This window comes from Prosopis cineraria, unplaced genomic scaffold (genome assembly GCF_029017545.1).
Source record: "Prosopis cineraria cultivar Desert tree isolate PC_DT_omini unplaced genomic scaffold, ASM2901754v1 PC4, whole genome shotgun sequence".
In the NCBI taxonomy this organism is placed as follows: domain Eukaryota; kingdom Viridiplantae; phylum Streptophyta; class Magnoliopsida; order Fabales; family Fabaceae; genus Prosopis; species Prosopis cineraria.
The window spans coordinates 3,136,475-3,161,183 of record NW_026555335.1 but is presented as its reverse complement, the minus strand read 5'-3'; the positions used below and the strand labels follow the sequence as shown (position 1 = coordinate 3,161,183).

General features: G+C 33.8%; 2 protein-coding genes across 3 annotated transcripts; one reads left to right on the top strand and one right to left on the bottom strand.

The window, feature by feature from the left end:
• Positions 1–520: 520 nt before the first annotated feature.
• On the bottom strand, positions 521–8,676 carry LOC129308608 (protein phosphatase 2C 70-like). 2 transcript variants are annotated; one of them, XM_054949841.1, is made up of 13 exons: positions 8,447–8,676; positions 7,429–7,618; positions 7,163–7,288; positions 6,881–7,056; positions 6,630–6,788; positions 5,778–5,921; positions 5,611–5,672; positions 4,553–4,688; positions 2,090–2,184; positions 1,241–1,356; positions 1,028–1,157; positions 818–872; positions 521–733 (listed from the first exon to the last, which is right to left on the bottom strand). In XM_054949841.1, the coding sequence occupies exons 1-13, from the start codon at positions 8,666–8,668 to the stop codon at positions 575–577; spliced, it is 1,770 nt and encodes a 589-aa protein (XP_054805816.1). In that variant the 5' UTR covers positions 8,669–8,676; the 3' UTR covers positions 521–574. The 2 variants fall into 2 exon arrangements, with proteins under 2 accessions (XP_054805816.1, XP_054805815.1); XM_054949840.1 differs by having other exon boundaries at positions 7,163–7,309; positions 8,447–8,674.
• Positions 8,677–22,849: 14,173 nt separating this feature from the next.
• On the top strand, positions 22,850–24,079 carry LOC129308615 (protein FANTASTIC FOUR 3-like). The gene has a single exon (XM_054949853.1). The coding sequence runs from the start codon at positions 23,155–23,157 to the stop codon at positions 23,983–23,985; it is 831 nt and encodes a 276-aa protein (XP_054805828.1). The 5' UTR covers positions 22,850–23,154; the 3' UTR covers positions 23,986–24,079.
• Positions 24,080–24,709: the final 630 nt, after the last annotated feature.

Here is a 24,709-nt window from a genome sequence, read left to right as displayed (position 1 = left end):
CAACTCAACTACAAAGCAAAGGTATGTTGTTTCCTAAATCCCACTTCGGCACTTCCCAAGCTCGACTTTGGAATTAAACATTGAGAATGAAATATGAGATTGAGATGGTTATTTGTATTGTTTTGATATGTTTACGTTTTTAATATTTTTATTCATATGTTTTTGTCACTGCTTGGATTTCTATGTTCTAATCTATATTTCTCAAATTTATAAAAAAAGAATCTTATTTGTTCGCTTCTAATTAGATCATAGAATTATTAAAAAGTTTGATATAAATCTCTTATTGATAATTTCGACATGAAGAGAAGTTAAGCTTTCTTTATCTAAAAGACAAGCTACCCGTTGACATGCTATTGTATAATTTACAATATTTTTAATTAAATGTTCTGTCCACTTTTTTGTTGAGTATTCGAATTGTCCGGCCCCGCCTGAGATAGCGACGAGATAGGAAAGAGAAAATTGGCGCAGAACTATTGATTCCGCAGATTGAGCATGAGGAACACAGGAAAGGAAGACGATCTGAGAAAAGCAACACATATTACCATTTCCTGTAAACACAAACTCCTAATTTATACTAACACTCATCTTTACAAGAAAATTTGGGGAAGGCATCAAAATCTAAGAAAATTACTGAGGTGTTATCCTTTGTTCCGAGTGTTCTAGCCTCACTCAACAAAAAACTTGCAATCTTTTCCGCTGAATTATCATCATCTGTTGAGTATTTCTCCCTCATCTGCACAGTGCAAAAAGCAATCTGTTAGAGCAGGAAGTAGTTGAAATACATTATCGCCAGAAACTTCAAGTGTTTGTTCAAGACCTGAAGCACTAGCTGAATTGCCTTCTTCCCGCTCATAACATCCCACAGCCCATCACTGTACGATTGCAGACGCAAAAGTTATACTCTAGAGGGTCAAAGCACCATGCTTATGTTTCGGGAAGTGAAGTACATTAATTTGACCAACTGGTCCTGGCATCTTGCAATGAAAATTGAAAATTTCTAAATGCATACACCACTAAGTAAATTTACCTTGCCAGTATGGCAAAAGCCCTGCTAGCCTGATTCATGTGCACAACTTGACTTGTGTAAGGCTCTGAACTAAAACGAGAATCCTGCTGTTTAAGAAATTTGTCTCCAAGCATCCTTGCAAGATTTATACCTGCATAAAGATGAGAAGCAAAATCAGCACTTGCCGATTCCTTAACAAATCCAAGAAAAGTACATTTGAATTTGATTTGATACCATATAAACGTGTTTCCCCATCCCTCAGAGGTTCGCCTGTTTCTTCGATTCGTAGCCTTTCAGAATAACTTGCTATCTTATGATCTTCCGTCATCTTAATTTCTACCCCATCAACACTGCCAAAAAAATAAATGAATATTAGTTCATATAGGCATTAAGGATATGGTCACAAAACTTACAGACCACCTAAGCAGTAAGCCAAAATAATTACATATAAAGTGCATTAAAGATCAAAAACTAGGGGAGGAAGTCACTAGGAAGGTGAAAACAAGGATATTGCTGGCACTAAAATTGTTGCACAGGTGAGAAGTACTCAAAACTAGACAAAATTATATAACGCAATCAATTGCAAGTAAAAGAATATGGCATCATCTACTTTCGCTTAGATTATTGACTATTCTTACAGAAATTTATTATTTAAGAATATGATCTATACAATTCAATGCAACGTTATCATAAAAAATGTCTACTATGCTTTTTTTATACATTTTATTGCACGAGGGAAAAGGAAAAGGAGATAACAGGAACGGTAATGATCTCCATAACCTTACTGAAAAAAAAAACAAAAAGAAATAGACAATTATGGGATAATAATAATAATAAAAGCATAATAGACATTTCCCAAAAACAAAACAAAAAAAAAAGTATCCTTTTTCGTGCTTTTCTTTTCCAATTTCCCTTCCTTTTGGCCAACCAAATGAAGCTTGGTGAAGATGGCATAAGCCATGAACCATATTATAAATGAAAAACATCTGATAGCCTGCTAGTCAACTTGCCAACCAAGGACTTGCTATAAATTCCACAAGACTTATCAGGACATTTATTTAGTTCAATCATAAAGAAACATACTTCATAACACAGGCCGAGTCTCCAACATTTGCACATTGCGCAAAGAAATTTTCATTACCATCAGCCCAAACCAGAAGCACTGTTGCCGTGCATCCCTGAAAAGTGTTTATTGTTACAGTGAATAAAGCATAACATTCTCAACTATATAAATTGAAATTTAAAATAACTTCTTTGTAAATTTTAAAGATGGGTAATCAAGTGGGATGGGAAAATGAACCCATTTAATTATCCCATTGAGCATCACATATTATTCAATGTGTAATTTAGACATCACATCCCATATTACCCAAGTCTCAATAAATTGGCCCTCCAGAGAGGTGATGTCCTAATAGTTGCACTTCACGACACTTCACTCAATTTTGTCTCACTGGTCAAAACATTTGACCAATCAAAACCCTCAAGAAGGTAGCCCTTTCCAAAACTATTGACTACTAGCTCTAATACCAATTGACTGCTACTTAAATGGAATGGGCCTATAAATTAACTATTGAGGTAGCAAAACCAACTCACATTACTTGATGTGGGACTTGGGCATCCCATACCAAGTCTTCATCATTCACATTTATCATAAGACAAAATTGTATATACAATGTGGGATTACTAGCAACTTGAGACGGGGAAGGAAGGATTCCTACATGGTAGATATAGGATACCCTGGGCAATCTATACTTACAATTTACGTATTGAAAGGTAAAGGTGCCCAATATTTACTATAATCCAAGAAGACATAGGCCAACTGACTCTGCACAAGATAAGATTGAAAAGGAAAGGAGAAAAAAAAAGTGTAGCTGTTCTAATCTATTGAGTTTAATAAAAGGAAGAACGGCTTCTCTTTCACGTACAGCATGAGTTCCAGCCTTCTGTTAGTACTGGAACTTTGTTGCATATCTTTCGTCTGTCTGGATGTGCAAATTGTATTAAATTGGAAAAAAACATGGGACAACATAAACTGCTAGAGAAATAGACAAGAATAGTTTTCCAAAAGAAAAACAGAAACAGAATTGTATAAAGAAGCATCTAAGAATTCCCAAAAGAAACTCATCAGGCTCCATCAAGGAAGATGTAAAGCTGAAATAATAACAGCAAACTTGTATGTTGTAACAAGCAGCCCAGCCAAATCATGAGCCCTAGTTTATTCACTTGGAACCCATATTAAACCCCCTAAATTGCACATACACCGATGTACAAGCATCCTATAAAGTTTTCAAGACCCTTCAGCTGCGGACCCAATAAGCCATAGCTTCAACTTCAACGTCGCCCTTGTATTACTCAGGTCTTTGCTCACTACATCTGTATGGTTATGTCGACTGCTAGTTTCCTCCCAGGACATTTAAGAAACATATATATATATATATATATATTCATGGGACAAGAATGTGACCTTTTAATGAACTTGGATGGCGATAGTTTAGCAGAGAAGCCGAATATATTTTTCAAGAAAGTATACACAAGCCCCCCTTGAACTTAAAAGTGAAGCCCTTCACCCCTAAATTATCCCCAAATTTAAAAAAGTTAACACATCTAAATTTATTCTCCATGAACTTTTCCCACAAGAAGCTCCATCTTTCCCTCATACACTTCCCAGTTCCTCCACCTAATGTTTGAACTTGATGGACCCACTGATGACGGGCTTCAGGTTGTTAAGGCCTATAGCAGGAAAAAGACAAATAAAATGAACGAGAATCCCTGGAGAAGAATTATGTTTACCCCCTTAGTGAGGTGTCTAAGAGTAATTAACTCTCTTGTGCTGTGAGAGGAGCACGTGACAGGGAAGGAGATTCAGAGAAAGAATGAGTTGTTAGCATAAGAATATAAAGAAGAGTCTGCTGTGGGCCATGGATAATAGGAAAAGGTTGGAGGCTTGGAATCATCAGAATTCAGAGGTGGGGGCTGAGTAATCTTCCTCCAACTTTCCTCATCTTGCACCACTCTCTCTGAGTTGGCAGAGATTGAACACTCTTCAGTTTTCCCCTTACTTAATCAAAACATGAGTTTGAGGCACAAAAGGAAATTGCCGATCCTTTTCTTTTCAACCAGCTTCTTATAATACGACGCATCCTCTGAACATGACCAGTCATGAGTCTCATGAAGGCTTTGCCAGTAAAAGTGACCTTTCCCTGTTTAAAATCACAAATAAGACCCTCCACTTCAAAGAGGATGGTAGTGCTCACTTTGAAGGTGTAAGATTCTCAGACATTTTCCCCGAATCTCCTTAGCAGTTTTGCAAAGGAGATAAGTCTTCCCAATGATGGTGGTCCTGGCGTTGACCAACCAAGACATCAACATTCTGTTTTCTGCTACCCACTGTTAGTACTTTGGAATAACGGTGTTAAAAAATATATCAGAATCAGATAATGGGAGGGTAATAAATATAATCCAAAATAAGAAGATTCAATGCCACAAGTAATAAGAAGAGCCAACAACAGGTTCAATAAAGATAGATCAAAAGGGTGAAAAATATACCTCATAATAGTGATTCAAGCAAGCTTCTGTTTGAGAAAATGCATCTCTAAGAACATTCGAAGCATTACGGAATGATACAACTTTCTCTCTTTTTAGTGAATCTGATAATATATTTGCAACTATCTCAGGGAAAAGTCTGATAAAAAAATTGCGAAAAGGGTTAAGTTTCAAACATTACGAACCACAACTATCTTGGTTCAGTAAGTAAAATCTGTGAATTTTAAAAAACGGCAGCTATTTTGAATAATCATATGTCCCAACTTAGCCTTGCGTTCAGCAATACTCTTTATATTCACATATCACATTATAGCAGCTTCAATTGTCAGAAACTAATAACAAGAACAGAGTGCTGGAGCAAATTAATCACATAATTTATGGCAATAGTGAAAAGGGATTCAGAATAATTTTAGAACAGATGCAAGCATGATCTGCTGAAAGTGTTTAACCTTGATTTATTTTGTCACATGATAACTAAGTTCAGATGGTCTCAGCTACAATGTCTTTAAGGAAGATATAAATTTATTCGCAACGATTAGAGAAAGATATAAATTACCACTGTCCACAAGTATAAAGGATACAAATCAAGGAAACAACTGACAATTGACAACTAACAACACAGGCAACTCAGCATGTCTATTTAACCTACACTTCGCAAGAAATAATAGTTTCATGGCTAAAAGTATGAAGAATCACCTGAAAAACATTGATCAATACAACATACAGTATACTCAAAAGAGGGAGGTTGAAACCCAGTAGAAATGATGATATGCATCATCAAAAGATATTCACAAATAATTCAAGCGAGGTGAGCCCCATATATTGCACAGAGTCTATGGAATGAGTAACATTGTTACTATAGATTTTCATATTCTATGTTGATATTGGTTGGTATTGCATGTTACCAGATCATAGCATTTTACAAATGTGTGTCCACCGCCCCGGGGGGGGGGGGATGCCACATGACATGATTTTGTCACATTCCACAGTCATCAAACAAAAGGCAGAGTACAAAATTCAAAATAAGTGGTACACAACAAACACAGCATAGAAACACTAACTTGCTAGCAGTTCTGGCAGCTCCATCTCCACCATGCCCATCGCAAATGCCAAACAGTCCGAACTGCAAGTTAAGCATCTAGGTGGGTTAGCTAACTATAGGAATGTACAAAATTTTAAAAAATGGAAGAAAACTAGAAAGAACAAGCACTGTTAATTAATCCAGAACCTTATTGAATCCAGGTAGAGGCCATTGATAATAGCAAACATCTTCCATGGCTAGCTTTTTCCCACCTCGACGCCTAGACATGGGATCTGATGCCATACCAACTCCAAAGGGAATGTGAATTTTATTTTGAGAAGTAATATGAACCTAGCATACATTTAAAAGAAAAATGAAATAGATCAAACAGACGTGCATTAAATAAGTTTTCACATAATTGACAGTAGCATTTGAACTTGAAGACATAGCCCACTCTTCCTGAGTATTCCCATGCAAACAGCTTTATGCAAAAGGAAGAAGAAGAAGGATTTATTTTCAATAGAGTTTGGTAAAAGCATACATAAAATGGAACTTTAATTACCACCAGATAATCACTTTTCCCCTTAAGAAGAAGAAGAAGAAGAAAACATGCATTCTTACATCCTTTCTCCAAAGCAGTGTAGGGATAATAAACTTTATCTGTTTCTTGGGGAATCAAAGGAATAAAAAATACACCACAAGTCAACTTCAAAAAAAGGCTTCCGTGGTATAGAAATTTAAATCACTAGATTACAACAGAAATTACATCATTCAACGAAATTAGTAGATAGTGGAATTGTCGTCCTAAATATTCATGCATAAAATAGGACAAAAAATACTGTTCCCATGATAGTTTATATATTTTACCCTCAAAACTCAAAAAAATTTTGAACAGCAAAGGGAGCAAAACACTGAATTTCATTCACCAACTAAATTTATTCCACCTGAGACTTGCAGTTAATATCATGCATATAGTAGTGACAAGTGTTGCATATAGAAAAAATTTAAACTTGAAAGAAGGCAATGTGTTTAGTAGATATTAAGAAATGCATTACTTACAATTACTTTTGAAGTCATTCCTAGTGTTATGATATCTCCATTGGTAAGCTCAATTGGATTACTCCATTGCCTGCTTCCAGGGTCTAAAGGGCTGATTGGTTGAGAATTCAAAAGTGTTCCATTAAGGCTTCCCATATCTACCAACTCCCATTTCATTTTCTGAAAGCAATTTAACAATAATTAACGTAACATATACATCCTGCAAGATTCACACGCACATCTAACAGTCAACTGATTGGAAGAGGGTTTACCTCTAAATTCCAGTTTATTAATGCATGCTTTCCTGACACTTCTGAATCCTTTATTAACAAATCACTTGGAGAAACTCTTCCCAGGGTCAGCGGTAGCTTGGAGGGAATTGTTGACTGTACAGAACAATGAAGTCCACAAGAAGGACCAGTGATGACCTCTAGAGTAAGGCAACTTCCTGCACCTCTAATAGAGAGATATCATGACATGCTTCACATATTTAGCCAGAATGAAAATACAGAGAAAAGTAACAACAGGTTAACTGGAAGAAGTTAAGAAATTACTTTGATCCAATATATCTCTCTGTACAAAGTCTTGCAGTTTGTCAGTTTCAAAATTTCTGTTATGTTTCTGAAACTCCGCCAACTGGGCTGGGGAAAGTTTAAGTGTCTGACCGATAGCAACATCTTCTGAAGGATCAGAAATTACATCTGAAGCCAGATTATCATGTGGAAATAATTATGCAAGGGTATTATGACATTGCAAAGTAGTACAGCATAAATAGGATAAGATAACTTGACTGCACATTAGTAGCATTAAGGTATAATACCTTGAGGCATATTGCAAGAAGCAGCAGAAAGCCTTTGCTTATAAATGAGTCCAGGGGGTCGCGGCAGGCGAAAATGACCTTCATTGGGGATTGATGCACCCTCAAGATCATAATCTATTGGCAACTCACCATTTGGGCTATGCACCACATTTGCATCATCCAAGACAAGAGGCCTCTCAAGTTCATTAGCCTACAAAAGTAGCATTCATTAAGGATTATAGTGTATATGAGATAATGAACATTGTTTGAACTTTGAACTATGAAGCATGAAGTACAAATCATGAAACAGATTTTTCAAGATAGAAGTGGCCAAATCATTTTGCTTTGATCATGAACCGTAAGCATGACATGTTTCTTTCAAAATACATCCACTCTTGCATCACTGATCAACTCATATCATATAAAAGAAAATATAACCAAGATTACATCGGAGATATAGGCACGCACATCAAAGCTGCAACCAATAGAGAAAGATGTATGGAGCTAGCATTGGCTGCTAAGATATAAAGTTAAACATAAAGTTCAATTAACTCCAAGCAAGGATTTTCTAGTTTAATCCGTCCGCTTGAATTTGGAAATCGCCAGAACAAACAGGAAAAATGAAATAAGCAACCCCAGATCAATACTGAACCCAAATACGTTTGTAACCCATAACCTCCAATAAATCACTACAAGGATGCTTCAAGAAAAAGTTTCGGAGCAACTCAATGGACTCGCACGAGACTGGAAAGGACGTCAAAGTCTAAGCCTTTACGCAGAGGTTTCCTTCTGTGAACCATAGAGGAGAAGCTGAAATCAAGCCTCCCCCTTCCTCTCATCCCCGGTCGAACTCGCAAAATAAATCAACATACACGAAAAGCATGGAACATCACTTCCAAATTCTGATTGGGCTTCCCGAAACCAAGCAGAGCTTTATATTAAGAACGTTACTGTTTTGGAATTCAGATGACCAATTCTTTTCATAGATGGAAAATAAGAAGAAAATAAAGAGGATAGTGAGAAAAAGAAACGGAAGTACCTTGATGGAGGAACGAGAACGGGAAGAGAAAAGGAAGCGCCATGGTTTACAGGCAAAGAAGACGAGGACGATGATGAGAATGAGCATGATGAGAAGAAAGAGACTGGCAATGCTGTCTACAATTGCCATCTTCTTCGTTCTCTCTCTTCTCGACCGAAGATAGTCGTGATTGGCTCTGGCACTGCGGGAAGCTCGCTTCGAAAGCAAGTGGTCGCACTCCATTTTTCTTACAATGACATCGATTTTATTTTTTTTTTAACCAGCTACAATTACATCGAACTTAACTGCTTATTACAGCACGAATTAATCTATGATGTTTGCTTCTTTTATTTTTTTTATTGTTTTGGGACGCGCATTTCGGAATAAATTGTACTCCGTGTTTTCTTCACCTTTTTATAACTCATTTCTTTCAATTGCATTAATATTAATATAAAAAATATAAAATATAAAAATTTTAAATATATTTTTATAGAATAAATTTTAAAATTAATATTATATTATTTTTTATAAAAAATAATTTTAAAAATATATTTTAAATATTATTTAAAAAGTAAAGCCGTAATTTATAAATGAAATTAAATCAACTTTTGAAAATGTGTTTTATCAATGAAATTGGAGGGAGTGTTACTCACGCCGCTCTCCATTTCTTTCTTTCTTTTTTATTGAGCAAAATTGTATGTGCCTTTTAAAACATTTTATTTGAATTTTAGAAAATAATAATGTAATTTGCCATAGTTTACTTTTCACATTCTCATTTAAAAAACTATATTTTATATTCATGGGGAATATTAATTAAGGATCAAAATTAAGTAGAAAAAGTGAGAGCAAATTTAATGAGTTCAATTCTGAAGGGGGAAAAACAATGTTATAAAATTTTAATAAAGAGAAAATATAAGATGAAAGAATAAGGAAAACCAACTAAAAAAAATTTCACTTTTTATTAAAAAAAATCAAATTTATGCAAATCTCCCATCTTCCTCCCTCCATTACCCACAAACCAATCAAAGAAAAAAAAAGGTAAAATATGAGTAAATATTAATGTGATAATTTCATCAAAATAATAACATTTAGAATGTGTGATATAGAATTGTATAAATAATTAAAAACTATTAACTATAATGATGAAAATATAAATAAGTACATATTTAACTTTGGTGCGCCTATTTTTGATAATTAGAGTAAATAAATAAAATATTTTTATATAAAAATATAAACAAAAAATTGTTTTTATTTTAGAATTTAAGGGAAAGTTAATCTACATTCTTTCAACTTCTCCTGATCATACAAAGAAATTTGAAAAATAACCAAAATGTATAATTAATTTCAAAGTTATATAATCATTTGATAAAAATAAAAATTCTTAATTTTGGCCAAAAAATATATTCACTCACTAAGATAAACTAAGTACAGGCATCAGTAGAGAGAAGCAAAGCAAAAGGGGGAAGGGGATTAACATCCAACCACAAGGGCACTCTTCCTTGTAACATTCTTTCGCAAGCCAGTCACATGCTAAATTAGCAAACCTAAAAATTTAATGAAGGGACCAAGTATTATTTGCCGCAAAAAGACCCTGTATCTCAACAATAAGGATAGAGCACTTTCACTCAGACAAGGAATGGCAAAATTGACTGCATCAACCAGGAGTTTACAGTCTGATTCCATGATCAAAGCCTTAAAGTGAAGATCAAAAGCTAAATGAAGAGCTTTGAGAAGTGCAAAAGCTTTACTCATAAATGATGAAGTAGCACTTAGGAGTTCTCCATGCACGGAGATGAGGCCTCCATGACAGTTACAGAATAGGACTCTAATGTTAACCATAAGATTTGAAGTAGAAAACATAGCGTCTAAGTTACATTTGATGAAGCAAGCATTTGGAGGTTTTCAATTTTCTTTGGATTAATGAGCAAATAGAACTATAAGTTCTTGCTCAAAAATCACCTGAGACTCTGAACTCTTAAAATATATAAAATAAATCCTAAACTTTTAAATTCATAGTAAAATAAACCCTAACCACTAATTTTTTAAAATTATTACTGTCCACACAAGCACAAATATATATACAATGAAAAAAATATTATCAATCATAGTAAAATGCCAAATTTTACATCAGCAAGTTATAAAAGCTATGTTTGGTACATAGGTATGAATTTTGAGGGATTGAGATTAAAATTGAAATCGAGTGTGGGATTAGTGCTTTAAAAACACGTTTGATGTGAAGTAATATTTAAATAGAATACTTGCATTAATATTTTTTATAATTAATCAAAAATCATCAAAATACTATAATGCCCTTTATTATTAATAAAAAAAAGCACCATTGGGGATGAAGATGAATAGATTTGCACAATTAAGGGAGGAAGACGATGATCTCAAACCCTAGTCTAACACAAACACAATCTCAAGAAATAGATGACTTTAACCCATATCAAGAATGGAATGAGAGCCTTCATCTTCAACATGAACCCAAATTTGAAATGGAATGTAAACTTTCATCTTTTGAAACAAGATTGGAAATAGAGCTAAAGTGGAATGAAAACAGATCTGAAATGAAATGAAAATAGATTTGAAACAAGAGGCATCCCATCACAACCCTTCATCATTGCTACTTCTATTCTTGCTCGCCCATCGCCAGATCTAAAAACATATCAATCTCATATCACCAGATCTGAAAAGAGAAAATGGATTATGTCATAACCTTCATCGTCTGTGCTTCTGTTCTCTGTTTTGCATCGCTAGCATGTGAGGAAGTCGTCGACAGCAAGAGAAAGTTGTCACCAACAAGAGGAAGTCATCGTCAGAGTCATCCATAGTGAATGCATCCGAGCAAAACAAGTGAAGGAGAACAAGAAGAGTCAGATCTGGGCATTTTTTAGAAGGGCAGTTTGATCATGATAATTTAATCTCGAGATTAATTTTATAATATCAGAAAGGTTGTGGGTTTGAGTATTTTCATTTAAGTGGGATTGAACAATCCCGAAAATTAGTAAGTGACTCATATTAAATATGTTAAAAGTGAGATTATTCCAACCCGATTCCAACCCTAACCCTCCAATGCTCCATACCAAATAAGGCCAAAGTGACATTGGGGGTAAAGTAAAAAAGGTAAATTGGTTAAACATACAATATGAGTGATGGGCATATATCTTGGGTGAGAAGATTTACTTCCGTACTGGGTTGAGAGATGAAGTGATTGTTAGGTGGGAAGTAAATAGTATTTGCTGGAAAGATAAGCATGAGTTTGTTCAAAGAGGATTAAAAGACAAGTTTACAAGACATCTGGTGATAAAGCAACGGAGAGTCTTGTTATATAAAACACTTTTTGCGTTCTCGTGAACCCTTAGGAACTACTCCTTTAGAATTATTGTGATGTGAACTGGCATGTGAACATATTATTATAACCACAAGTGCAGACTGTGATGGATAAGTTCAATGACTTCTCTTTTGACCTTCTCTTGACCATATTCCGTCTCCTATATATGCAATTTTTTTAAAAAAAATGGATTTCTATTATTTGTGATTTGTAAACAATGTAGAGTATTTTTTTTATAAATTTTATGATTTATAGATAGTATAGTTCTTTATAAATTTTATATTATATATATTATACTTGATGAACATATAGCACGAGATATAAAAAACGAGACTATAATAACAAAAACATAGCCTTTTATATATGTTGAGGAAGGGAAATGAACAGATCAAGAGACAGAAGTGTACACAAATACAATGCATTGTTATAACACGACATTGATTTTCTTCCTCTCATATTTATCATTTGTGTTTCACGTTTGTCAATCAATCTTTTACAATATGATTAATTAAAGTCTTTTTCTAAAGTAAAATGGATCTTGGGCCACTAGGATTTTCAAATATCACCTCAGTGTTTAAAAGTCTTAAGCATATCAACAATTAAATCTAGAAACACAGATGTTATGTAGTGACAACAATAATTCACTTTTATATTTTGATTATCACTAATTTGAGGAGTTGCCAGTAAGCTGGTTGAATTGGTGGAAGTCCTTAGTGAAAACAGCTTTTGCAAATTGCATGTTACTCATTCACGTCTTTTTCCATGACGGGATTATTTTTTGGCCATAAACACGTCCATAATTGAGCACTTTTTTTTTACATGAATTTGAATCTTGTTCGTTCATAAAATATAAAGTTTACATATGATATTATATTATTCTTTCATATAATTATCTGTTTTAAATTGAAAGGATCAAACGCAAGACAGGTGAAGTGTCCAGTGGCATTAGTCTTAATTCGGCCCAGCAATGAAAGTCACCAGTCATCATAGGCCCAAAGCCTCAAATACCATATGGACCGGCCCTACTTTGCTGGGCCGGTGTTTTATTATTTAATGTCCATTGCTACTGCGTCAGCGTTATTTTGGGCGCGGTGCAGGGATGCATGCATAGATATGACTTCGCAGAAATTAAGCATTCTCCAAAAATCCCGGTCGAATTTGTACACCTTAGCTAGCTATCATATACTTTCACATGATTTGGATCGTAATTCTTTATTTAAGTTTCGGCAGTCAGAGGTGGGAAGGAAAACATGCATGGTTCTACAGTAGAGATTTTGTGGTAGTTGGGTGGTGCAGGCGTGGAAATTGAGATGACAATTTCTTCAATATTTATATGAATGGGTGGTTGATTTGAGTGGTTTGCTTAGTTATAAGTCCAATATATCCAAGTAGTGGAACACGCACAGAGCATTAATTAGTTGGAGGTTTATTCTTGTGGAAATTAATAAATTATTTTTGGTTGAGGCAGAGCGCCATATTCATGGGCCATGCAGCGCTATTGGATGATCTCCGTCATCTTAATTATCGGAGCACTCAAATTTTCCTTTTAACTTTGTCGCGCCCCCAAAAAAACAAGGTCTGATTGGACATTTGTGAGCTAATCAGGAGCAGTGTATCGGCTATTAATGTTGCTCTTCCGATCCATACGTTGCAAAAATATCCCTTCCATGACATCAATCTCCATTTCTCTTTTCTATATTCTCTCACTCGATCAATCAACGAGCTTCACGACGATCCAGATTAAGAATAATTTTAATTTATGCAGTGATTTAGTTCATGACCTCATCAGCGAAAGTTATATGTGGCCAGATACGTAGGAAAATGTTGTTTGATGGAATCTAGAAAGGATAAGTTGATCCCAAAAGGAGGATGTGAGGAGGAGGCGGCCACCAAATGGTTGTATTCATTACATAATCTAGCTATGTACCTATATATTACTGCGCTTTTATTTAAACAAGTTAAAATGAGAAGGGAGAAATTGATTGAGATTTGATTAAGAATAAATCGTATGCACGTACCTGGGTGAATAAAATGAAGTGTACGCGCGTGTGTGAAAATTGGAGAGAAATACCCCTGTTCGATCCATGTAAGGCATTGAATAGGGGTACATTAATTGAAACAAAGTTATAAGAAGCACCCAATGCTTTATAATCTAGATCAAGTAGCATTTTTAAAAGATATCTTATATTTTGGTTGGTACGACGGAGTTGATCATGTCATGTGAGGGATGATGGGGCTTTGTCTATGGGGGTGGTCCCGTCATTCAAATCTGAGTCATGTCTACGTGCAGAGAGGACAGACCACATGCGAATTGGGGCGAGACGCTCAATTTTTCCAAAGAAAATCAGATCACAGAGCAGAGCTAACTACACTTATGGTAATGTTTAAGGTTATCATCGTAATTAATGTTTTAAGGTTGTCCCATGCCACTGCCAGAGCCAAATTTCTGCGTCGCTCCCTTGCTGACGCTTAAACTTCATCACTTTGCTTTGACAGCCACCCTCTGGATTCATTTTATTCTTTCGTCCTCATTTGAAAAAATGTTGACATAAAATAAAAAAAAGACTTTAATAAATAACATTTTATATGTGTATGTATATATATATTCGTATATCGGAAAGAAAAATAAATGAAAAGACTTAAAACTGATATAGTTCATTGTGTCTCTCTTTCCTTCCTTTTTTCTTAAAAAATAAAAATAAAAATTATCTCTTTTCTTTTCAAATAACTATATATGCTCGCTCTAAAATCATTGAAGGGCCAGCATGGATTGTCGTCCCTTATCAAGAAAATCAGGGATAGATGTCTGTGCTATGGGCGACTACGTGCTGATGGCTAGATCTTAGCTGTTATTGAATAATATGCAGAAGATGATTTTTGAACTAACTAGAAACTGGAATATGTGCAGAAACTCGCAATGTCATTGAAAGTGCATACGAATATATATAAACTCTATCCGTTTACAAGTTAAATGTTGAAATCATTAAATTTAAATTAGATTTATATTATCACATAATAATTCCTTGGTATATAACAAATGCAAAGTAAGTATGCTTTAAACATAAATATTTAATGAAACCACAAGCTATACTTACTTTCTACTGATCCAACTTAACTTACTATTTGACATGCGTTGGTTAAAAAGCCTTTAATTAATACGTGAGACGTGATAACTTCACATACTTCACTATTCATCTCCATAAACGGAGTTGGTATTCCATAGAGCAGTAGTTGTCAATTACAATATGGCATGGTGCACGATAATCAACAATTGACGAAAGCTGCAAAATTCAGGAGCGCCTTAATTATAACAAATTAAAGTAAAACCATACGGATCTTATAGAATGCAAAAGGTCGATAATTTATTAAGAAATATAAAGCACTAGTAGAAGTAATTAATGTACCCGGCCGCTTGCATATGCATGTATGCCAGTTGATATTAATTAGCTGGATTTGAATAAAAATATACTCCCCCATCTCAAATTATAAAGTACTTTTAAAAAAGTTTTTTTATTTTAAAATATAAGACACTTTGAGTAGATTAAAGTTTCATATGCTATAATTTTAATATTATCTTTTCTCTCTCTATAATTAATTTTTATTACTTTTCTTTTTAATATATTAAATTATTGGTATTTTGAGAAGTTTATATTTTTATTTTAAAAAGATAAAATTATTAAGTATATTTAATAAAATTTATTATTATGTAAAATTTTACTTAAAAATATTTTATAATTTAAAACGGGCAGTATTTCCCTCTTGTCTGTAAAGCACAAGATAACAAGCGACCACGTCTTTGTGGGCAGGTTCCAAAGGGCATTTCGTGGGCTCGATGCAATTAATCGGGATGAAGGATAAATTTTCGGTGGAATATTTTATTAGACGACTGCATCAGAAATTTTAACACAGTCCTGTTATGTTGAAGACCTTTAATTTATTACGAAGGTATATGTGGATGGAAGGAAATGAAAGAACACGGAAGAGAAGTAAAATTTTAATTCTAGCTCTTATATATATATATTTTGATTAAGGTTTAATTTAATATGCAATTACATTCTTAAATAGAAATCAGGTAGCTGACGTGAATATATATTATTATCGTACCTGCCATTTCAATTAGTGACCAGTGGATGGTTGACATGTTTGCTTGCAGGGCTACGTAGCAGAGCGTGATTAGTTTGATGAGTTATAAAAGGAGGAAGAGGATTTAGAAAATATTAAAAAGGTCGCCTCACACATGGTCAAAAAGGAATTCATGTAGGGAAGGTCGAACAATAATATTATTTCCTTAATTTGTTTTCATGCGCTTGCAAGCCACATGGGCATGAATTAGATTCTCCTGTGCCTCGGTGCTTCCCAATGAAGTCCTCTTTTGTAGTATAATAATTATATTATATTAATATATAATAAATCAGGGGGAAACAATTTGAGGGCTTGAGTAGGCCCAGATGGCCAGGCTTTCACTTGATAAGGCCGAATTAAGGGCGCACATGACGTATACTCGTCTAAGGATTCTCTGTTATTACTTAGTCAGAGAACATGCACTTATTTTATGTACATATGGATTCTGATGCAAATATAATTACTTCATCTCCCTCATCAAATGGTCCTATGACTCATGAGCTAGCTGTGTTGATCTCAGGGAGAATTTTAATAAAACCCACTTAATCGTGCTTATTTAAATTCAAAAATCTAAATTTTTTAAATTATATTATAATTTAGGAATACTTATTTGGTATTAAATTTATGAAAGAAATGATAAAATTACCCCTCCTTTAAATTAATATGAAAACTTTCTTATTTCACCTGTTGATTGTCCTACTTTATTTGTTAATTTATTTATGGATATTGTCAATTGCTCTGATTAACTTATTTTTATTTTAGGTATTTAAATTATTTTAAGACAACTTATTAATTTTTATATTTTATGTTGTTCATTTGCATATGGACTATTGCTTATTGTCCTATTTCATTTATTCATTATCAAACTTTTACTTGATTTCATTTCAAAGAAATGAACACATCAAATAGGATAATTAACAATGTTTTGTAAGAAAATAAAAAAGTAAAGTAAGACAATTAACAAGTGAGATAGGATAATTTTGTTATTTTTTTTAAAATTTTAATTTCAAATCAATATCTTTAGCCTTCAATGAAATTTTATAAACTTAAGAGTTTTAAGTAAATGTGATTAAGAGGTCTTTATTAAAATTTTCAATTGATCTCAATGCACATAAGGGAAATAACAGAGAAAGAACCCATTAATTATAGCCGGCCAGCTAGGTTCTTGAATTCCAATGCAGGCGTCCGTGCATGTCGATATTTAATTTCTCTCAGATATACTATGGGCGTACGTTAGGAACTGTTAATTACATTAATATATGGAAACTTGGGCTCGATCACGAAATTAAAGATAGCTTTATAATCATATTTAAGATACCATGCTTATCTAGAAGGACCAAAGGTAATAAAATATGAGATGCAGTAATAAGCTTCTTGAGGCTTCAAACTCGAAAATAAAAGAAGACGGATTGGATCTATTAATTAACCATCTACATATATATACATCACATATCAGTATTAATCAGGATCAATGCTGGTGGCTCAACGTGGAAATATATGTGTATTAATTAGTCAGGCATATGTGATTAGTGATGGGATGAAATTCTCTCTCTTCGGCGATGCGCATAACCAGTAATTTCTCTGCTGTGTGTATCTTTTTTATAAAGTGGGCAAGGTACAAAATTAAATATTCTCAAGAGTCGAGAAACTTTAATACGAGTTTTTTGTTTTTTGTAAAAGCAGCACAACTCACAACCCAACACCCCATCGAATCCAAAACCTCAGTCCACTCAAATTCCGTCAGAGAAATTAAGCTATACATGTTTGGGGCACGGTCGTCTAATTCGTTCGATGATTAACTGAGTTGTTACTTCCGCATGCTTTAAAAATCATGTCGTCCTTCTGCACTTCTGCTGATCAGTCCAAGCATACAAAATTGGCTTAAATTTATCCTTCTGGAATATATAATATGACCAAAGCTTCCCTTTTCTGTTGCTTGCATTTATATATATGTCACGCACTGAAACCAAGGGCATAACATGTTAACTATGTACATAAATAATAATAGCACGAGAGGAAAGGGTCCGTCCTATTGGCAAGTGTAAGTTGAGTAACATGTGCAGGTAAGCAGGCAACTTGTTTCAATAGAATTATGTTGTAAAAGAATCAAATTCGCAGTAGGTGTGCGGGGATGTGTGGGAAGCTTGCTAATGATCAACTCAGCTGTATGGGTTCCGAGTACCCGGGACTACATAACACTTGTTAGCTTTATGTCAGAAGACTCTCTCCTAACTGCTACCTTTTCGCTTTCATTTTTGCAGTGTTATATATATCCTTTAAATTAATGGCCTCAACTTGTGAGGTAGGCCCTTCCCTTCCCTTTCTGCGTACTCTACTGCCACTTGCATTTTGGCTTTCTGCCATTTTTGCCTCGTTCTAATTCCACTCAAAGCCTATGTACACACACACGCACTCTCTTAAACTTCACACAAATATGTTAACCGTACATGTAGGGGACCTTTTGTTTTCTTTTCTTGCATCAAATGATGTCAAGTGTAAGATATGTATATTTTTAATATGATTATCTAAATAAGTTAAATAATATTATTGGGTCTCATATCGAGAGTAACCTTTTTCTAAATACGCCTTTTTTATTCACACAAACTTGAATTTGAGATGTCTTACTTAAGAGATCATAACCTATTTTATTAAGACAAAACCTATTGATATGTTATACTCACTCCATTCCATGGTATTGAAACCCGGACCGGACCGGCCGGGTCAATCCGAAAACCGGTGACCCGGTCTCTTGTCCGGTCTGGGTTTACTCCTAAACCGGTGACAAAATAAACCGGTGTAACCCGGTCAACCCCGGTTCAACCCGGTGTAACCCGGTTAACCCGGTGGGTTGATTGGGTTAACCGGGTTATTTTTTTTGAAATTTTTTTTATTTTTTATTTTTCGGAGTGTTGAATTTAGAAATAAGATAAGATAACAAAAAGAAAGTAAAACTAAAGTCAAAAAAATAAAAAATTAGAGATAGAGCACGCTAAGTCCAATTCAGATTTTCAGACAGCATTTATTTCGGCCTTTCATCTGTGTCTCTCCTCTCTCACCCTAACCTAATCAGTGTCTCTTTTCTAGCTTAGTCTCCGTCTCTTCTTCAGGCTCCAGCTCTATCTCCATCTCTTCTCCAGCTCTATTTCTGTCTTTGCTATCTTCATCTCTTCTCCAACTTAGTCTCTGACTCTTCGTCTTTTTTCTAGCTCAATCTCCGTCTCTTCTCCAACTCTATTTCCATCTCTTCTCTAGACTTTTGAAATTGAAGAGTTGTAAGTGTAATGATAGATATTTAAAATATTATATTTTATTACTGTTAGACTTTTGAGTGGTTGAATTTAGTTGAATATTTTTATAATTAATGTCTTTTTATTTAAATTGTATTATTTTAATCATGACCGGTTTGCCACCGGTTCAACCCCCGGTTCAACCCTAATTGAACTACTAACCCGTGACCCAGTGCCATAATCGATTTAATGACCGGTCCGATTTTACGTACCTTGCTCCATTCAAAAATGTAAGTCATTTTTTTTAAAGATTGGGTGTTAAAAAATGTAAGATATTTTTAGTTTTTTAATTAAAGTGTAATCATTGTATTTTTTTTCTAAAAGTACCCATATTAAATTAATTACTTTATATTTATTTCAAGGTCCCAATTTGATAAGGATAAATATAAAAAGATAATATTAATTTAAATATAGATAATTATTTTATTAAAAATAAATTTAATTAAAAATATTTTATATTTTTAAATAGAGGGAATATTTTAATCATACTCTGGTTAAATTATGTCATCCATCCATTAAAAATATTGTAAACTAAAATGCACGTCATGCTTTTTTCACATGGCAAAGGTCTGTGCAAATACCTTTTCTTATTCTTTATATTTTAAAATAAATTATCCATATATATTCGTGTCTTAAAAATAGCCTTTAATGAAGGGTTTCGTCATCAACAATTAGTGGAATCTAAATGTAAATGGCTAGGTAATATAATTGTATGCATTATTATCACTTAACTTTTTAAATTTTTTATTTTTACATATTTCTAACTTACAAAATTATATTAACTCATTCATAAATTTAAACTAGATAAAATTCAATTAAATTTATTAATTAATTTTTTAATTTTATTATTTTTTTTATTTTTAGCTTATAAAATTATATAAATCTATTCATAAACTTGTTGAGTAAAATATATATACACTATGTAGAATTTGGTTCATAAAAATGATAGGGCCTGGTTCAATGAAAAAGAAAACTTACAAAACAAAAATTAACATTAATAAAAAAAATATTAAAAATAAGTTGTTCTATTTTAAATTTTTTATATTAAGTATGATAATCTATAAATATATGTGTATTTAATTTTAATGATATGTATTCAAAATATATTTAAATTAAATTATACTCATATTTTATATTTTAATTATGTACTTTTAAAACTATATGTTAATAAAGGGAAATTTTTATGAGTTTAAAATTTAAATTTATATTTTGAGTTTACATTTTTAATATGAATTTACTTAAACTCTCAAATTTAACAATTTGATTGTATGTTTAACAGGAAATTGGTCAATGGCCAAACTAATAAAACTTTCGGTATCTTTTGAGAAGTTTTTTTTTTTTTTTTGTGGGGTGGGGGTGGGGGAGAGAGCTTGTAGCCAACAACAGCACAAGTGTGACAAATAAAGTGGAGAATCGTTTCTCCCCCTTTTTCAATCAGCTTTTGGTCCGTACAATAAATCATCGTCTCTCGAAGGAAGAGGAAGATTAATTAACCCAAAATCCGAACATAATAAAATGGACAAATATATTTAAGTACTTTCTAAGAATATTGATTACGGTGAAGGCTCTAATAAAACTATGAAAGTTTAGAAAAAGATAATGGTCCTAAGTCGTAACTCCTAAGTAGAATTATAAATTTTTTAATACTCATTTTCCATATTTTTAGTATTTATCATTCAAATTTTCAATAGTTATCTTTAATATTTTCAATATTTAATTTTTTTCAGTAATGAGTTTAGAAGTTTTCAATACCGTCTTCCACAATTTTACTGCTGAAAAAATAAAAAAATATTTTCAATACTAAAAACTTGAAAGATAAGTATTGAAAATATACAAGATGGCCAGTGAAAAATTTAAAAATTGAGCATTGACTATTAAAGATACGTACTAAAAATTTAGAAGATGAATATTGAAAATTGGCTCTCAAAAATTTTAATTTCAATTAAGAACTATGATCTTTTTTCAAAATTTTAAAATTATAAGATTCTTAATTATCTGTAAATAATATTTTTATAGGTTACTTTGAAAGCATTACTCAAGAAGGCCATATTTAAGGCGCAAAAAAAAAAAAAATTGGCGATCTCTGCTTTTTCTTTCTTTAATTAACTTGCCTCTTTTGACTTGGCTAACGCCTTTAGTTTGACCTCATGATTTGCATAAAACTTGAAAAATGAATTGTATTATTGGTAACCTGTAAACAACAAAATAAAAATATAGAGAGCCCACCGAAAGAAAAACAATATAAATATGGAGATATAAACAGTAGAATATAAATATAAATAAATAGAGATCGGGACAAGTCATGATGAAGGTTGTTGAATTGTAAGCTTTTAATTTTTTGGTGATAATTGAGTCAGAACAGGTCATACCGCGTGGGATTGACTATTGCATGTATATCCTCTAATTTCAAAACCTATCATGAAAAGCGAGGCCAAAGAATTCGGATACTGTATTTCTCACTGCTGATTTCCCTTCCTAACATAATCATTCATGGTGGTCACGCCCAGTCTTCTTGCCATGCACCAGCCAATCAATGTGTTGCTAAGTTGCATCCTAACATTGTCTGACGTTAATACATTCTGATAAAACCAAGTTTTCATGTTTTTTTTTTTTCTTCTAAGGATGTGGGCTGATTTTTCCCCACAATACCAGCCATGTTTTGACTGCACTGGGTGTTTGAATCATGGACATGGTTTAGAACCATGGGTTATTACATAGGAATTAATACGCTGCTTATAGACTCTGAACATGAGCAGGGATAGCAATCGCTGTCAAGAAATATTTGGGAGAATCCCTTTGTCCTCTGCCCTTTTGTTGGCTCTGTTTTGGAAAAGAATGGGAAATTGAAAACCCAAACTGTGTCTCCTTTTTTCACGTTCATTTCCCCACAACGGCATTCCCAAATCCCCTAATTCTGCCTACATCACATGTGAGGAGGATTTTCAGCACAATCTTGTCATCCTGTCATTTGAGTCGATCAAAAAATACCAATACGCTGTATTCTTTCATCTCCCCTCCGTTCTCATTCAGAGTTTGAATTCAACAAGTGACTTGAATCTATACTACCAACAAATATCTTTACTATACTCCTCCAGCTCATTATATAAATTATTTTTTAAAAGCACAATCTAATTCACTTTATAAAATTATTTTGTTTTAAATTAAAATTTTAAATTACCTATAAAAAATAAGAGAGAAAAAGATAGAAAAAATAATATTATATGATTAACTTATTTTTTACTTTTTACTTGAGAGTTATATTTAAAATTTCACTTGTTTTTATTTTTTATAATTTTATTGTATCGATATTGATAAAGTTGGTAGAAATAATTTATAAATAAAATTAAAGAGAGTAATCAATATATTATATCTAACATTTGAAAATAATTGAAATTCATTTTGCTCCAAGAATTTAAAATAAATAGCTCTCACAGTCAGGGCACTTTTTATGAGTACTGTCCTTTCAAAAATTTGAGACATGTTTTCTAAATATTATATAATAAAATTTTTGACATATCATACGAGACACTCATTGAGTGTGTAGATTTGTGCAACTGATTGGGTCCAAGTCCAAAAATTCGTCTTTGCGGTGTGTGGTGGATTAAGAATTCTATAATTCAAGTGGCGCTAGTGAAATTCCTTTCCTACCTCTCTGCATGACACAATCTTCTTTTCACTTTTTGGCACTACAAATTCACCCGTCCCGCTTCACTTCTTCAACATACCAGTTTCCTCGCCTTTTCGCTCCCATTAATATCTCTCGTTCTTCCTCTTATCTTCTCTTTCATCCACCCATTCGAAAGTCTCAAAGATCTCATCTTTTCTCCACCCACTTTTTTCTGCTTCACAGAGCAGAGCACTCTGTTTCCCATTTTCCACTCCAACTCCTGCGTTGAAGCCTCGAGGTGTTCTTTCCGGTTCTTTCTCAATTACTACAAGCAAATCGTGGGATTTTAATATTTCAGATTCAAATTTTGTAAATCCATTTCATGGCTGCAATAGTGTGCCGCGGGTTGCAGTCATATAATTTCGAGTCTCAGCTCGTCGAGTCAAGAACCAGTACAACATTTAGGCTTACCTTGCCTTTATCAAAATCTCTTCCCCCTCCTAGTCCTCCTCAACCCAAGGATCTAACCTTCAAATCCAAAACCCGTTATTCTGAAGAAATCAGCGGCAAAACTGATACCGGTGGGTGGAGCTTTCTTCAAGCTCTTTCCGATGTCCGCCATGACGGCCTCAAAGAACTATCTGAGAAGGAAAGCATCTACGTCCATCCTCAAACCAAGCGCTCTTCATTGATACTGAGCGAGAGAAGTCTCCAACTTTGCACCGAGAATCTGGGAAACGAGACGGGTACTGACATTGTGGGGAAGAGCATTGACTTGCTGTGTTCATCGTCGGAGAACGGCAGTGCCGGAGATTGTCCGACAAGGGAGCAAACAAGGGCGGTGCGTCCTGTTTTGGAAGGTAAGAAAGAGAGAGCACAGAATTTCCCACCTCCTTTGACGACCATTAGGGGTTCGGAATCTCTACGCGTAAGGCCCCACCGCGAAGAAGGACGACTGGTGATCGAGGCGGTGAGGGTCACATCAAGTGCTTCGTGTTTCAAAGCGGAGAGAAGCCATGGCCGCCTTCGCCTCTGCCTTTTGAAAAATCAGAGCACAAGGTTTGACTACGAAGATGGTGACACGGACGAAACAGAGGAGATCGAAAGCGAAGTGGAGGAGGAGGAGGAGGATGACGAAGATGAAGAATATGAAGAATTAAGAGTGGAAATGTGCGAGAGGCCGATTAGGTGCAAAGAATTGTTAAGTTATTAAATTGAGAATGGGAGCCCCTCTGGGTGACTCCGTACTTCTTAAAGCTGTGTTTTGGAACTCTATTTGATAAAAATAAAAATATTTTTAATCTTTTTTTCTTGCTTGCCTTGCCGGTTCATTATACTTCCCTTTTTCCTCGATTTCCCTCTCCTGAGGTCTGAAGTATTTCCATATAAGCTATGGTTGTGATCGGCAGTTATTATCGTTATTCTTTGATTCTCTCTCTGTTCTGTTATATGTCTTTCTTGGAACACACCCACTCTCCACCCAAAAAATTAAAAAAAAAAAAAAATGCATACAACAGAGCGACTAGCTACGTTCTGCAAATATGAGAATGAATCAAAAAGTTTGGTGATTTAATTTCTTAATGGTATAATTATACCCCTTCTCGTCTCTTAATTAACTAATTCTTATAAATCAAGAAAACTAGATAAGCTAATTATCTATAATTAATATGTAAATAATTTGTGACAACTTTTTAAAAATACCCACGTCTGGATGCTTCAAAAAATAGTCTTTTTGATTTCATCCTCAACCATTTTAGAAAACCTAGGTTCATCGCTGCGGGACAATTATCACCAATAGCAACTCATCAATATTTTGAGATGCTCTTAATATATTTATTTAATATGGTTGCAAATTTTAGAACTTAAACTTCAGAATAAATTGATTCAATTCTTATAATCAAACCAAAACTAAAAGTTTATCGCCTCAAATAAAATTT

What these genes read in the sequence shown, in the direction of transcription:
- LOC129308608 (XM_054949840.1), bottom strand. Translation starts at nt 8,668, where the DNA reads ATGGAGTGCGACCACTTGCTTTCGAAGCGAGCTTCCCGCAGTGCCAGA. An exon ending in TAATAAACTGGAATTTAGAG is followed by an intron (nt 6,789 to 6,880) that starts GTAAACCCTCTT and finishes AATTGCTTTCAG; the next exon opens with AAAATGAAATGGGAGTTGGT. An exon ending in TGGGGAAACACGTTTATATG is followed by an intron (nt 1,158 to 1,240) that starts GTATCAAATCAA and finishes ATCTTTATGCAG; the next exon opens with GTATAAATCTTGCAAGGATG.
- LOC129308615 (XM_054949853.1), top strand. Translation starts at nt 23,155, where the DNA reads ATGGCTGCAATAGTGTGCCGCGGGTTGCAGTCATATAATTTCGAGTCT.